This window comes from Phaseolus vulgaris, chromosome 4 (assembly GCF_051622355.1).
Source record: "Phaseolus vulgaris cultivar YP4 chromosome 4, ASM5162235v1, whole genome shotgun sequence".
NCBI classification, from domain to species: Eukaryota; Viridiplantae; Streptophyta; class Magnoliopsida; order Fabales; family Fabaceae; genus Phaseolus; species Phaseolus vulgaris.
The window spans coordinates 48,689,904-48,704,671 of record NC_143501.1 but is presented as its reverse complement, the minus strand read 5'-3'; the positions used below and the strand labels follow the sequence as shown (position 1 = coordinate 48,704,671).

Below are 14,768 nucleotides of genomic sequence, written 5' to 3'. Positions count from 1 at the left end.
AAGAATTCTACCAATTTTAAAAGTATCTAAAATTACAAGATTAATAAAAATATAAAACCAAATGAAAAATTCTTAAAATTAATCATAATTGAAAAAATCTAAGCAATCAAAGTACAAAAATAAAACATAGAGAAAACTAAAATTAAAGCAAAATTATAATTTTTTTAAATATAAGAATAAAAATTTACTGAAAAAGTAAAAGTTGTATGTAATTTATTCTACAATAATATTATAAGGGTGAGAGACTAGAAGAAGAAAAATAATAAATATCCGAAACTGCCAAAAACAATTAATTTGAGAGCGAAAGATCACACTGTCCATCACTCAACCAAGAACCAACAACAATGCCGGAACCGCCACCGCCACCACCGCCGCCGCCACCACCATCACAACCCTTATCGCCGGAAAACGACGTCGCAATGTCTCCTCAAAACTCCTCCGAAGACCCAGACTCCTCCCTCCCCACCCAAATGACGCCCGAGCCCGCCGTTGCGGACTCCCCAGACTCCACCACGACCCGACACGACCCGGTCCCACCGACGCGAAAACGTCGCCGTCGCAAGAAGTTCTTCACGGAACTCAACGCTCCGTCCTCCACCCGCCGAAGCGACGTAGCCAAGGACTGCGACGTGGAAGCCCTGATCGCGATCTCGGTGGGGTTCCCCGTGGACTCGTTAACCGAGGAAGAGATCGAAGCGAACGTGGTTTCCACCGTCGGTGGCTCCGAACAATCGAACTATATCGTCGTCCGAAACCACATATTGGCGCGGTGGCGGTCCAACGTTTCGGTCTGGTTAACCCACGACCGGGCCCTCCGGTCGATCCGGTCGGAGCACAAGGGTTTAGTCGAAACCGCGTACCGGTTCCTCCTTGAGCACGGTTACATTAACTTCGGCCTCGCGCATGAGATTAAAACCCTAAAGCTGAAACCTTTCGATGGGTCTGATCGAGGAACGGTGATTGTGATCGGTGCTGGGTTCGCAGGTTTGGTTGCAGCTAGACAATTGGTGTTTATGGGGTTTAAAGTCGTGATTTTGGAGGGTAGGACCCGACCCGGTGGGAGGGTCAAGACGAAGAAGATTAGTGGTGATGGTGTTGAGGCTGCAGCCGATTTCGGTGGGAGTGTCCTCACTGGAATAAATGGGAACCCTCTTGGGGTACTTGCTAGACAATTGGGTTTGCCTTTGCATAAGGTCAGGGATATTTGTCCTCTCTATTTGCCTGATGGGAGGAGTGTTGACTCTGAGGTTGACTCTAGGGTTGAAGTTTCGTTTAACAAGTTGTTGGAGAGGGTTTGTAAGCTTAGACAGGCCATGATTGAGGAGGTGAAGTCAGTGGATGTGCCATTGGGGACGGCATTGGAGGCTTTCAGAAGGGTTTACAAGGTTGCTGAGGATAAGGAGGAGAGGATGCTGCTGAATTGGCACCTTGCAAATTTGGAGTACGCGAATGCAACTCTCATGGCGAATTTGTCCATGGCTTATTGGGATCAGGATGATCCCTATGAGATGGGGGGTGATCATTGCTTCATTCCAGGGGGCAATGAGACATTTGTTCGCGCGTTGGCAGAGGATCTGCCGATTTTCTATGGGAGGACTGTGGAGTGTGTGAAGTATGGGAGTGATGGGGTGGCGGTTTCTGCTGGTGGGATGGAGTTTAGAGGGGATATGGTGCTTTGTACTGTGCCATTGGGGGTGCTTAAGAAGGGGGATATTGAGTTTGTGCCTGAGCTTCCTCAGAGGAAGAAGGATGCTATTCGTAGGTTGGGGTTTGGGTTGTTGAACAAGGTTGCAATGTTGTTTCCATATAATTTCTGGGGTGGGGACATTGATACTTTTGGTCATTTGACTGAGGATTTGAGTATGAGGGGTGAGTTTTTTCTGTTCTATAGCTACTCCTCGGTGTCTGGGGGCCCGCTTCTGGTGGCTCTTGTTGCTGGGGAGGCTGCAATTAGGTTTGAGATGATGTCACCAGTGGAGTCTGTGAAAAGGGTGTTGGACATTCTGAAGGATATTTTCAATCCAAAGGGGATTGTTGTTCCGGATCCGGTTCAGGCCGTGTGTACTCGGTGGGGGAAGGATCACTTTGCATATGGATCGTACTCTTATGTTGCTGTTGGATCTTCAGGAGATGATTATGACATTCTTGGAGAGAATGTTGGGAATGGAAGAGTGTTCTTTGCTGGAGAGGCAACCTGCAAGCAGTATCCTGCGACTATGCATGGAGCGTTTCTCAGTGGAATGAGAGAGGCTGCAAACATTTTGAGAGTGGCAAAGAGGAGGTCTTCCATGCCTGGTTTTGACACATCAAAAAGTAACTCCCAGGAGGATGATGATTTGCACAAACTGTTTTTGAAACCTGATATGACATTTGGTAGCTTCTCTGCTTTGTATGATCCAAAGCTGAATGATCTTGATTCCAGTTCATTACTGAGGGTTAAAATTGGAGGTGCTGTATTGGACTCTGGCAATCTTTATCTCTATGCCTTGCTCTCAAAGAAGCGGGTCATTGAGTTGAGTCAGGTGGAGGGAGATGAGAACAGGATGAGAATTTTAAACCGCAATTTCGGAGTGAGTTTAGTTGGGAGGAAGGGTTTAAGTGGTGCTGCTGAATCTCTTATCCTCAGCATAAAATTGTCCAGACCCAACTTTCATGAAGTGGAAAATTGTCTTACGACTGGAAAGGAAAATTCATAGCAGCTTCATGGAGAATAGAACTTCCTTGATCCTGTTATATCAAACCTATATTTTTCTGAGATCTAGTTAGATTCTGACCAATTTTCCCACGTGTTAGCCATTTTTTCCAATGATGTTCTACAATGAACAAAATTAGTTAGCAGTACTGTATTCTCTTTATGATCTTGAATGTAAAAATGTTTAGGTTGAAGCTGATAACTCTACTGATATTCTTCAAGAAATAGTTCAAACAGTGTATTCCAGACTCAATGATAAGACATGAGTTCTAAGACATTATGTTTGATATGCCTGTCAACAAGACTCATCCAAAGTCTCCTTTTAGTGACACTACTGGTGGTGGGAATAAGTTAACCATCTCACTATTTATAAAACACTGGGATAATGCAGTAGTTAGAACATCCACAAGGCTTTACTAGTTGGGATTGAACCCAAAAGCATTTCATTATTAGTCTTCTGTTTCTTGCGCTTTCTTCTTAGACCCTTCATTTATTTTAAAATGATTACTTTCTCTTTTATATTTTATAACAATTATAGTTTTTAATCTTTTTTCTGAAAGTCTTTTGTATTGAATAATCTAAAATAATAGGATTATTATGCAATTTAAAGTATATATTTAAAGTTATGAATTAAAAATTTCATAACTATTTTTAAAATAATTAATCTAAAATATAATTTTGAATTTTGAATCTGTCAATTTCAAATTAATTGGTTTTACTTTTACAGTAACTAATAAAAAATAATTTTGTTCACTTATCATGAAAAAACTCTAAAAAAATAACACAAGAGGATTGTTCGTCCAACCTTGAGTAGACACCAAAACTCTGAAAAACAGGAATAAGGATGTTTTACAGATTGAGTGACAGTTACTGACAGGAATGAGAATGTTATATGTTGGGTGACAATGAAAACTTACAGTTCCAAATGTCAGATGGTACCGAAAAAATTTCAAAAACAGCAATTGGAATGTCACAAGTGGAAATGTCAGTGTTGCCAAAAACATCAACAATGAATATCAAACTTATATTACTATAATGTGCAGGTTTTCCCTTAATGTCTCTAATTTTAAAATATACATTTTAACAACATTCATAATTTTTAGCTTTTAGATAAACACTACTTTTCTTTTGTGCTAAAAGAATAACATTTATTTTTTTATATTTTTAATAAATTGAGATTCTTTTTCTTATTATATTTTAAAATATCATACTGACTAAAATTTATATAAAAATTATGAAAATTAAAATTTAATTTTTAAAATATAAAAAAAAAACGTTTTATAAATAAAATTATAATTATTTTTTTACAAATAAAAAAAGTGAGTATATATTATTAAAAATACAAAAAGAATTTTATTTATTAAAAAAATATGAGAAAGATGTGTCTATAAATTCAAAAAGTATAACAAAAATAAATAATTATTTTAAAAGGAGAAGATTGGATATTATTTCTTACATATTTTTTCTTAAGTAAAAGGAGAAGATTGGATATTAAAAATTTTAAACCACTCAATATAAAATCTTTATGGTAAAAATGCATATTTATAATTTGAACATTTCTCACTAATATTGAAGTACAAGAACAAGAAGAGAAAACCTACCCTATTAATAGTTTAAGTTGATACTTCTACCCACGTAAACAGATAATGAATATATTAATTGTATTGGTAAATCAAAATTTCATACAAAATATGTTGACATTGGTAAATCATATAATTAGTGGTAGTCAAAAACCATCTCACTTCCTGACAATGTTTTTTCACTACAAAGAACCTGATAATAGGGATAAAATGAAAGTAAAGCAGGATCACCACAATAATATGTGATACAAAAGATTGGACAAGTTTCCTTGTCGCCAATTAAACAAGAAAATGTAAATCTTATATAAAAAATAAAAAAACTAACGACAACATGCATACTGATCTAGCTAGACATTTTGACTTGATCACTAGATTGTAGTGCTTGAGAGGCAAAAAACCTGACATCAACATCTGGATCCTCACTCAGCTCAACCAGACAGGGACGGATGCTACTCTCAACAACCTTCATTATTCCAACCATAATTAGTTAAAGAGACATTCAAAAACATATGTTCTTCTATCAAACAGTATGGATTTCATATCACTTCTCACTGCCACAAGCTTTATTAGAAACAAACTATAGTCTATTGTGAAGTATTGTGACAGATTTTCAAGTGATAATATTACCAGTTACCAGTACCAAACAGCCAGCTTAACTTTCAACCAACTGGTTTTGTAATCCAAGCATTTTCGGCAAGTAACTAGTTTGAAATTCTTTTTTGTAGTGAAGAATTAAAAAAAAAAAAACAATTCAAAGTAATAATCTGGACCCCAATATTTCTAAATCAAATTAATATAGCTCATTTGATTAATTTTCAAGATACAAGTTTTTTAGTTTAGAAATCCATACTGTATTGTAGTCCAAGTAACTATGGGATGGAATGTTAAAGATGAAATCTTAAATGGAAGCTACTTACAGACTGATCAATAATTGGGATGAGAGACTGCAACACTTTGGCTACATTAAATTTGATATTGGGTACCCTGCAAGACATGCTATGAGTATTGGCTCAAAGGAAGACATACAAAAGGAGTAAGGACTCTACAATTTTACCTATCTTTTGATGCATTAATGACCAGAGGGAGAAGTTTTGAAGAAGTAATCTCCGAGCCCAAAACTGGAGCCAGTAGAGAAATTGCTTGAAGGATCGTCATCCGATACAGATAATGTGGATCAGTAACCATGTCCAAAACCTGCAAAGGATACAATAGTTCTTAAGGTAATAGCATTCAGGACATATTTTTTAAATCCTTAAGTACTAAGAAAAGTGTCTATTGTAATTTGTAACAAAATTTTCAGCACACTTCTACAAGTAGATAGAATAGAATCTTTCACCAGGCACCACCGAACCTAATTCCAAAGCTAGGGTTTCTTTAAATGATATAAATCTTGTTTTCCTTCTCTCGATTTCTTTAAATAATATAAGATTTTTCCTTTTCTTTTCAAAACATATGGTTAGAGGATGTTCTATGATATAAGTGGTGTAGAAATCCTTTTCTGTAGTTCAAGGTAAATATACTGCAAATGTACATCAACAAACTAAGAGCCTCTATTAAAACCTGGGGAATAATGTGTTGCATTGCCCAATCCGGTCCAAATTCTTCTGCTAAGCGTTTGATATTATTTGCGGCCGCGTCACGGATTGAGTATACCTACAAATACATGAGCATACATTAGACAAAGTCAATATGATACAATGAATCTAAATTACATATAATAAAATAAAAAGGAGAATGGCATTGAACACCTGCCCCTAGTAAAAAGGAAAGAAAGAATAACTGGCTTTTTGACCAAAAAAGTTTTGAATATATTTTATAACTGACTCGGTCAATGGAGGATTCAGTTTAAACCTTCCGTCAAACATAAGACTTAGAACCTCTATATGATACTTTGAGTGGTATTGAAAATTAAACCTAAAATAACTAATATTTAACATTTTGTTTGTTCTTTTAGCCCTCTAAAATTAAGATCTCTAAGTTACACCAATTTTTCTTCTTTTTCCTTTTCATGTAAAAAGAAAAGGCCACTTTTCCAAATACATGTCAGATATAAGCGCAATAAAAAAGCCAAGTACTGTGGTAGAGTTTGACCTGACTTGTTTATTTAAAGTTACTTTGTAAACCTAATAATGAGAGCTTTAAAATTAAAGCAATAACCGCATTATTATTATTATTTGATAACCAAAGAACTTCTTAAGAAAAACAGAAGGTACAACTACAAGATGATAGGATATCCTCCAAAGCTAATCCAAGAAAGAACCGAAAAGAAAACATAAAAATCAAGAACATGAAACATGTAACACTGCATGCCAATCTCTCTGAAGAACTAGAAAGTCCTTTAGAGCACAAAGAAGTTAAGTGCGCAACCTATCCCAAATCCTTTTGGCATTTCTTTCCAACCAAATATACCAAAAATGGAGCAATGTGCCAAATCCTTTTGGCTGTTCTAAGGTGTTAAAACCCCTAAAATTAACACAGGAACTTGTAGAGATCCTTGGGGGCAATCCCAATCTTCGCCAACAGCACCGTACAAACATCCATAAACTAAACATTTGCTTACCAAACTATATATATATATATATAAAATTTATAATAAAATTTGTAAAGCTCAAGACAAAGTTTTCCATAAAATAGACTTAAAAAATAAGACCAGAACCAATTGAAAATAATTGCACTTGCTTCACAAACCTTGTCCTTTAGCCATTGCATGCAAAGAGCACCGAGCTTATCATCAAAAAAGCCTACACCCAATTGGCTGGCCAGTAAGGGTATATATTCTATGATAGCAAGTCGAACTCTCCAGTGCCGATCCTCAGCAAGCTCAACTATAGCTGGCAACAGAGACTGAGATAACAAATCGATACCAATAACCTGCAATCCACATGTAAAATTACAAGCTTCAATAGAGGGAGTATATGAAAAATAATAATTCTGAAACGTACATAACCAATCTAAAAGAACGTTGAATTTTAACCCACAAACCTGATTCACTTGATCAAGCTTGCTGATAATATTTAGCCTTACATCAGGAAATTCGTCTTTCAAAAGAGAAAGGAAAATAGGCAGAAGTTGCTCAATTGTTGCATCCTGCAACCACCACAAAATTATTGTAAAAGCAAGAAGGCACGTAAGTTGAATTGCTTTTAGCCAAGAACAGTTCAAGATTTAAGGAATAGAATCAAATATTTCTCACATCAGAGCAGAGTATTAGAAAACAGAAACAAACGTGCTTGTATAAGGAGATGAAAAACACTAAAGTGGAGAACATAGGTAGAGGTCCAAAAATAAAATAGTGCAAGATCACTGAGATGAAAGGTTTTAATTTTCAGTTTTTCATATTTTGTACAGACAGAGTATTATTAACTAATTTTTATTCTTTAGGGGGATGGCCAAAGTTTGGAAAGCAAATAGACCAAATCCTGCCAAAGGCATAGAAACAAAAAGTATGCCTATTTCACCTCATGCGTCTTGATATGTTTATGGATAGTGATAAATTTATAACCTCACTTTTAATGCCATTGCCACTGCAAGTGATAGGAGGGGGATATAGAAAATTTAAACTGAGAGGGAAATAAACAATACATAGGCACAAAAACAATATATTAACATTTATATAAATAAAAAGTTAATGATGTTGTATAGAAATGTGATCGATCTATAAGTCAAGAAAAAAATTAGAAGAAATCAAGAAATCAAGTCCTGAATGAAGCATCTGATTTGAAAGATAATTCTTACCATTTTTTTATGAAAAGGGAATTAAGATAAAGAGAAAAGTATAAATAACAAACTATGAGCTTAAACTAATTTGTACATTTAAAAAAGAAGGATATTTTCCCCCAAAAGCAAAATTCTAACTCAAAAAACTAACTATGCAAGATAAAAAGGTATATAAAATTGAGTTATCTAAGCAATAGCTCAAGTGATTGAGGTTAGGTGGTGAATGGATCAAGGGCATAAATTTATCTCATGGTAATGACTCTAACATGTAAAATAATTTTATTTTTTCACAATCTTTATTTAACGTATTGATTAGTGAGGGCAATTTAAATATGTAGTAAACCAAGAAATCATATTCCAATAGAATTTTAAGGTAGATATGGCAATTGCCCCAAGTTATAATAGGCTAAAACATATCTGCCATGAGAAAAAAGCATAACAAAACATATTTAACTATTGATGCAAATAGGTAGGAATCTTGTAATTATATAATGTACAGTATAAATATGGAAATATTGTAATTAGGGATGATGAGCAGTATAATTGGTAGATCTTACCCATGATGCTTATGGCTTTAATTATAAATAAGAACCTCCATTGTGTAATCAAGACACATGAATTCATTCCAATTACTTCTCGTTTTTCTCCCTCATAACAATTAAATACTTAAGTCACATTTGCAAAGACTTATACTAAACCATTTATTAATTTGATAACCTAAGCCATGTGATTTTGTAGCCATTTCGAAACACCTTTTCACACACATTTGTAAATGTCCTAATTTTATGATCATATAATTTAAGAGTTTAGATAAAGACACGTACCTTCCCCAACACTGGTGCCATTCCCATTATAACGGAAGCCAATGCAGAGCGAACATGTTGAGATGAATCGCTTGATAGCTCCTGTAGTAGGTAAACTTGATCAAGTGTAATTGAACTATTGTCATAAATTCCAAAACTGTAAGAGTCCCAAAGTAACTATATACCTTCACACAGGGTAGAATATGCTGAATGGCAAGTTCAGGATTTAGTATGCGGGAGAACTTAGTTACTTTCCCAGCAGCAGCGATACGTACTTCAGCCTCATTGTCACGCAGCAGCCTAACATAGGCAGGAACCAATTCTGACCTACAAATGCATCGCATTATATAAACAGTCAACTAGAATCTAGGAAACAAACAAATTTTAACTTTTTAATAATGTCATAGATTATGAAGAAATTAACAGGAAGTCATAACTTGTATACATTAAATTATGAAGCATAATAGTTTTTTTTACTGAATGAAGAACGCTTAGTGATTAGTATCTGTTAGGAACCTTTAGACAAGATTTTACTGAGTCAATTCTCATAGTAACAAAAACAGATTTTCAGATAAAAGACACAAATGGTTACCTAGTGGGATCAGGACCAACAGCTTCACATAGCTCATATAGTTGATTTGCAACCATGTAACGAACACGCCATGACTTGTCCTGTATAAGAAGTAATTTCAACTGTGTAAATGTGACAAAAACAAGCAGAAATTCACTCCAGAAAGTTGGAAACAACACAAGCCAACAAAAAAAATATAATTTTTCATTTAATTTTCTGGCTTTTGATATTGAAAACACAAAAAGGTTCTTCAAAATGACAAAAAGGATGGGACTACGAAAAAGAAAAGCATGCAAACAACTAACTAAAGGTAAAACCACAAAAGAATCCACCTGCCTATATCAGGATTAAACTAATTCAACTATCAAATAACTCCTGATGCAATTTATTATCACTCACAAGTCAACAAACTCATCTCATGCGACTTCAAATAATTAAATATGTAGTGATGCAGTGGTGTGTGGAATGTTATCACCCAAGCAGGTCCATTTCCAACTTTAATCTTTTAATTTGAATTATCATTCTTCCACCAACAAATATCTAAGTATAGTCCATCATATTCATATCAGTCAGCAGCTCGATAAAATATTTATTTACACAAGTGTATGCTTCAAAAAGTAATAAATAAGCCACAATTACGTACAAAACAAATAGCTATGAAGGGGAAATAAGAATCCTTTAACACAATATTATTCAACAAAAACAAAATGCTTTTCCCACACCATTGTGTTCTGCCCAAAATCGAGTCTTTATAGAAGCTATTTAAGTTATTTAGATCTAAGCTTTTTAATGGTTTATCAAGTTTTATTGCTCTTGCTCTACCTTGTACTAATAGCCTATCTATCCTCCATTTAATCAACTCTATTTCTGCAGCTACTATTTGTCATCTTTCATATGACCATACTGTCTTAGGGGCAATTCTACCATTTATTCCTCTGTTAAGAGTATAGTATTAAGCATGTGTTTAGTATGCTTGAGGGATGAGGGTAAATCTACTCTTTGTACTGTCTCGTCCAACAATTTACTACTACTAGGAACTAGCCTAGTTTACTACATATAAATAATATACTACACCCATCTATGAAGCTGAGACACACCTCTTAATGGTATGTCCATATGTCTGAGACGTATTGAACACTGACACGCATATGACACTCGTACCACACGTATTGTTGAAGTGTCTAATTCAAAAAACATTTTTGGGGTCTAAGACATAATTCTGACACGGCTCCAACACAATGTTAATAAGGACAAATATAGTGATTTTCTAAAAGCTCATAAACTTATTGTGTAAGTTTCTATTTTGATTATAAAAATAAGAAAGAAATTGTATATAATTAGGAATATTTAGATTATATATATATATATATTATGGTAAATGTTTTTATTTATTCTCCTATCATATCTTCATATAATGTTGAATTTTGTGAAATTGTTAATTTCTCTTTAAATGAATCTCGGCTAAACTGTCTTTTTCAATGATGATGATTAAGAAGGGGATGAAATGTCTTAAATGATTTATATCCTCTTTTCACTTTTTGGATTTTAGATAGATGAATGAGATTCATTTTTGTATTAGGTGACAATATGTTTAGACTGTTATATTTGACTAACTTTGTTTATAGATGATTTTAAATATATATATATATATATATATATATTGATTGTCAATTTAAATAATTCATAATGATGTAATATATATCCATGTCCATGTGTCCTACATTTTTTAGATTACATGTATCGTAGTGTTTGTGTCATGTCCGGTGTTTGTATATGTGCTAATTTATTGGAACAAGTTTCTCTTATTCACAAAGTTCAATTTATTTCCTAACCTTGTCTATTCTTTTGTCCGTCCTCTGTTTTATATTATCATGTCAGCAACACTTAGCTTGTGCTCTTGTTGGCACTGTACCAGTACCACCCAACATTCAGTAGTATCAAAGCATTGTTGGTACTATGGCTGTGTAGTAAGTTGTCACTTAAGCTCTGAAACAATATTACAAAGCACCAAAAATAAATAGTTTTGCAATTAAGTGTTTGCTTTCCATCCGTACATTCTTTACATTAGAAAAAAGAAATTTAAACAGATAATATTTTCCACACGCTTTCTTCCTATGGAACAAAACAAATTTATTTGCATAGTGGAACATATGTTTGGAAAGGGACGGGCCAATAATTAAACCTGTATTCAGCCTATCGATATACTCTTACATATACAGTTAACTAAACTAAAGCAACCGAAATGTTGCAATCATCCCTCTGATAAGTGTTGGCCACAAAATGGCTATGGAAGATATATCTTTACATATATAGAAGTACTAATGGTCAGGTCAACAAACCTGAGAAAAATTGACTATGACAGGAAGAATATGTGCCACACAATCCTGAGGTTCCAACAATTTTCCTAGAGCTGCACAACCCTCAACAGCAAGCAGCCGAACAGAATCTTGATCTGCAAGAACAAGAGTCAAGAAATCATTTTAATGTATGCAATTCCATCCAGCCAAAAAACTTAAAAAACTCACTAAAATAATTACCCAACAAATGACCATAACACACTAAACCTGTATTCATTTCTCCCATTAGTCAGTCCAATAACAATAACTTCAGTATGCCAAATTTCCCAATAATATTATAAGGAAGAATGATACATTGTTCTATTCATAACTAGCAGTTACGTGAATTTCACTTGAACAGTAGGCGGGTCATCAATGAAAGTCTGCAAGTGTCTGCAGTTATTTATAAACCATTTAACTTACATATTTCTCCTTCTATACCTAGATTTTGGACTAACTAAGAGCAAACTAAGATGAGAAGAGATTAAATATGAACAGTTGAAACTATTAGACTGTTTCATAAAAAAAATTGTATTCTAGGATCTATACTTTGATGAATACCTTTCAGATTAACATCACGCACGAAATAGTTGAAACTTGTCTAAGACTCCAAAAATACCTTAATCAGATTCAATCTTCTATTTTGTTTTCAGTTTCCTTCTTGTTGATCTTCTGAACTTAAATAGATCTAATTCCCAATCTAGACAGAGTGATCAGAGACAAACATAAATCCCTAAAGGAAACAGATTTCCTGAGAATTCACAGATACCTAACTACGGGGTTCTCAACTCATCTAAGCAGCAAAATTATTGAACTATATACAATTTACAAACACTAATACTGTTGCATCTATCCTACTCTTATATAACAGATTCATGATGAGATGCTGGAATTCGTGGCATCATCTTCACATACCATCCTGTGTAAGATCCTCAAACACAGACATGACGTCTGATTTCAAGTGAGGAGCTTCAACAGTGGCAGCAAACTTTCCCAAGTTTGTGGCAGCAGATCTCCTAACCATGGGCATATCATCTTGACATAGCTGGCCATATATGGCTCTCAGTTCAGTCTTCACCACCTCCGGCGCACTAGGGTAAGCAATATGGAACAAACCGCACGATGAAACTCGTGCTGTGAACCACTCACCGGCAGCCAGCCTCTACAAGAAGCAAAATAACAAAAACAATGAATGCCACTCAAACCACAATCAGACTCATAACATGACCCTATTCAGATAAATTTCTCCGTGAGCAAGTAAAATGAGTTGAAGCTTAAGCTCAAATCAACTTATGCATTTAATTTTCATAGAAATTATTTTCATTAACTTCTCCAAAACCTAAGGGGCATAATTTGATTGTATAGCTTATGGAAAACTCACTTCAAAGTACTTACAACGAAGTTTACAAAAACAAAACATAAAATGATGATTAAAAACGCAATGCAGCTATGTATATGAACTACCTTAACTAGAGGAATGAAGTGTTCAACCAAATCATTCTCCTTCATCTGAGCTCCAATCCTACACAGCGACTCCACCGATTTGTCTCTGACGCAAGTTTCCTCAACGGTGCAGAGCGTCTCCAGCGGAGGAAGAAGCACGTTGGCGTGTTCCACGCCTCCGACGTAGGGAATGAAAACGCCCAACTCCTCGGCCATTGCGAGAAGCACTTCATCGTCATCGTCGTTGTTCTCGCTGAGAAACGGAATCAGCTCCTTCCGCGTGCGCTCCTCGCCGAGCGCGCGCGCGATCGTGGATAGCCGTCGGATCGAGTTCAGTCGCAGCTGAATGTCCTCGTTCTTCAGCTCGTCGATCAAGACGGCAATCGGATACAGAGGCTGGTCCACCATCGCCATGAGGTTTCACCGGATCCTCGAAAACTGCAAGGATCGGAGATCGACGATTCACTCGATTTCAATTAAGCAACAATTCAAAAACACAAAACGACGAAAGGAAAAAGAGAGAACAAGACACAAAATCTACGATTCAGTTGTTGATCTAAAGCAATGGAGCGTCGCAGTTGAGAAAGAAATTGGAAAAAGAAAAAATGAGAGAGGAAAAAACGAATGAATGTGTTGTTGTGGCAGAGAGAGGGAAGAAAGAGAAGTGATGGTGTGGCACCTGAAAGGGGATTTGTTGAAGGACGGAGTGGAATGGGAATGTAGCGCGGATCGGATCTGCCGTTTGGTTTGGATAGAGAGAAAATTGGTTTTATAATTTTCCCTGGAATTTCACCATTCTCGAGGGTGTAACTGCTTCTTTCCCTTGTATTGTTCATCATTGGCTGCAAATTTCTTCTTATAATTGTAAAAAAATATATTATAAAACATTGTAGTGTAAGTATGATTTCTTCTTTAAAATAATTGTACCCAACTACAAATAATATGCACTGTCAATTAATTCTTCTATTTTAAATAATAATTTTTTAAATCGTAATTTGTTTGCTTTTTAAATTATTTTTTCTAATAATGTTCCAAATTGAAAAGACAAAGTGATGCATATGTTGAAATATTATATATATATATATATATATATTTGTAGCAAATTTTTACTCTTTTTTGTAATTGTGAGTAATTGAAAAGAATGAAAATTTAGAATAATTAATAATTATAAATGGAGAGTATTTTAATCACAAGTATTTTTTATTTATTTGTATGTTACAGTGTTAAGGGATTAATATTTTGAACTGGAGTAATAATTGTTTGAGCTTAATTTTTATTTATTTTGTAAAGAATGTTTGTAATGGATGAAGAATTTTCATATTGATAATTATAGAAGTTAACAAAATTTTCATGTGGTAATTTTACATTGTTGATGCATGTGTTATTTAGAATTAGTTTGTTCAAGATTAAAAAAATATATAAAACAATTTAGTGATTCTTTTTCTAAAAAGTATAGAGTAATTAACGTTTGTTGACAATTTAAAAAAATGAAAATAAATGCTTAGTTTAATGAGAACTTATTTTAACTAACTTTTTAGTGTAGACTTGTAATTATTTCCACCAATGATATTTGAAAGTTGTAACAAACACGTATATCTTAACGGAACCATCCATACAAAGGTAGTT

At 34.6% G+C, this 14,768-nt stretch overlaps 2 protein-coding genes across 3 annotated transcripts; one reads left to right on the top strand and one right to left on the bottom strand.

The window, feature by feature from the left end:
* Positions 1-148: 148 nt before the first annotated feature.
* Positions 149-2,946, top strand: LDL1 (LSD1-like 1). Its single transcript, XM_068647233.2, has one exon. It carries the CDS (start codon positions 345-347, stop codon positions 2,694-2,696), a length of 2,352 nt encoding a protein of 783 aa, XP_068503334.1. The 5' UTR covers positions 149-344; the 3' UTR covers positions 2,697-2,946.
* Positions 2,947-4,386: 1,440 nt separating this feature from the next.
* On the bottom strand, positions 4,387-14,028 carry LOC137838022 (uncharacterized). Of its 2 annotated transcripts, none has more exons than XM_068647231.1 (13): positions 13,822-14,028; positions 13,164-13,580; positions 12,615-12,861; positions 11,703-11,815; positions 9,385-9,464; positions 8,978-9,119; positions 8,814-8,894; positions 7,255-7,359; positions 6,961-7,143; positions 5,833-5,925; positions 5,327-5,466; positions 5,190-5,256; positions 4,387-4,735 (listed from the first exon to the last, which is right to left on the bottom strand). In XM_068647231.1, the coding sequence occupies exons 2-13, from the start codon at positions 13,554-13,556 to the stop codon at positions 4,616-4,618; spliced, it is 1,764 nt and encodes a 587-aa protein (XP_068503332.1). In that variant the 5' UTR covers positions 13,557-13,580; positions 13,822-14,028; the 3' UTR covers positions 4,387-4,615. The 2 variants fall into 2 exon arrangements, with proteins under 2 accessions (XP_068503332.1, XP_068503333.1); XM_068647232.1 differs by having other exon boundaries at positions 13,684-13,895.
* Between the last annotated feature and the right edge of the window lie 740 nt (positions 14,029-14,768).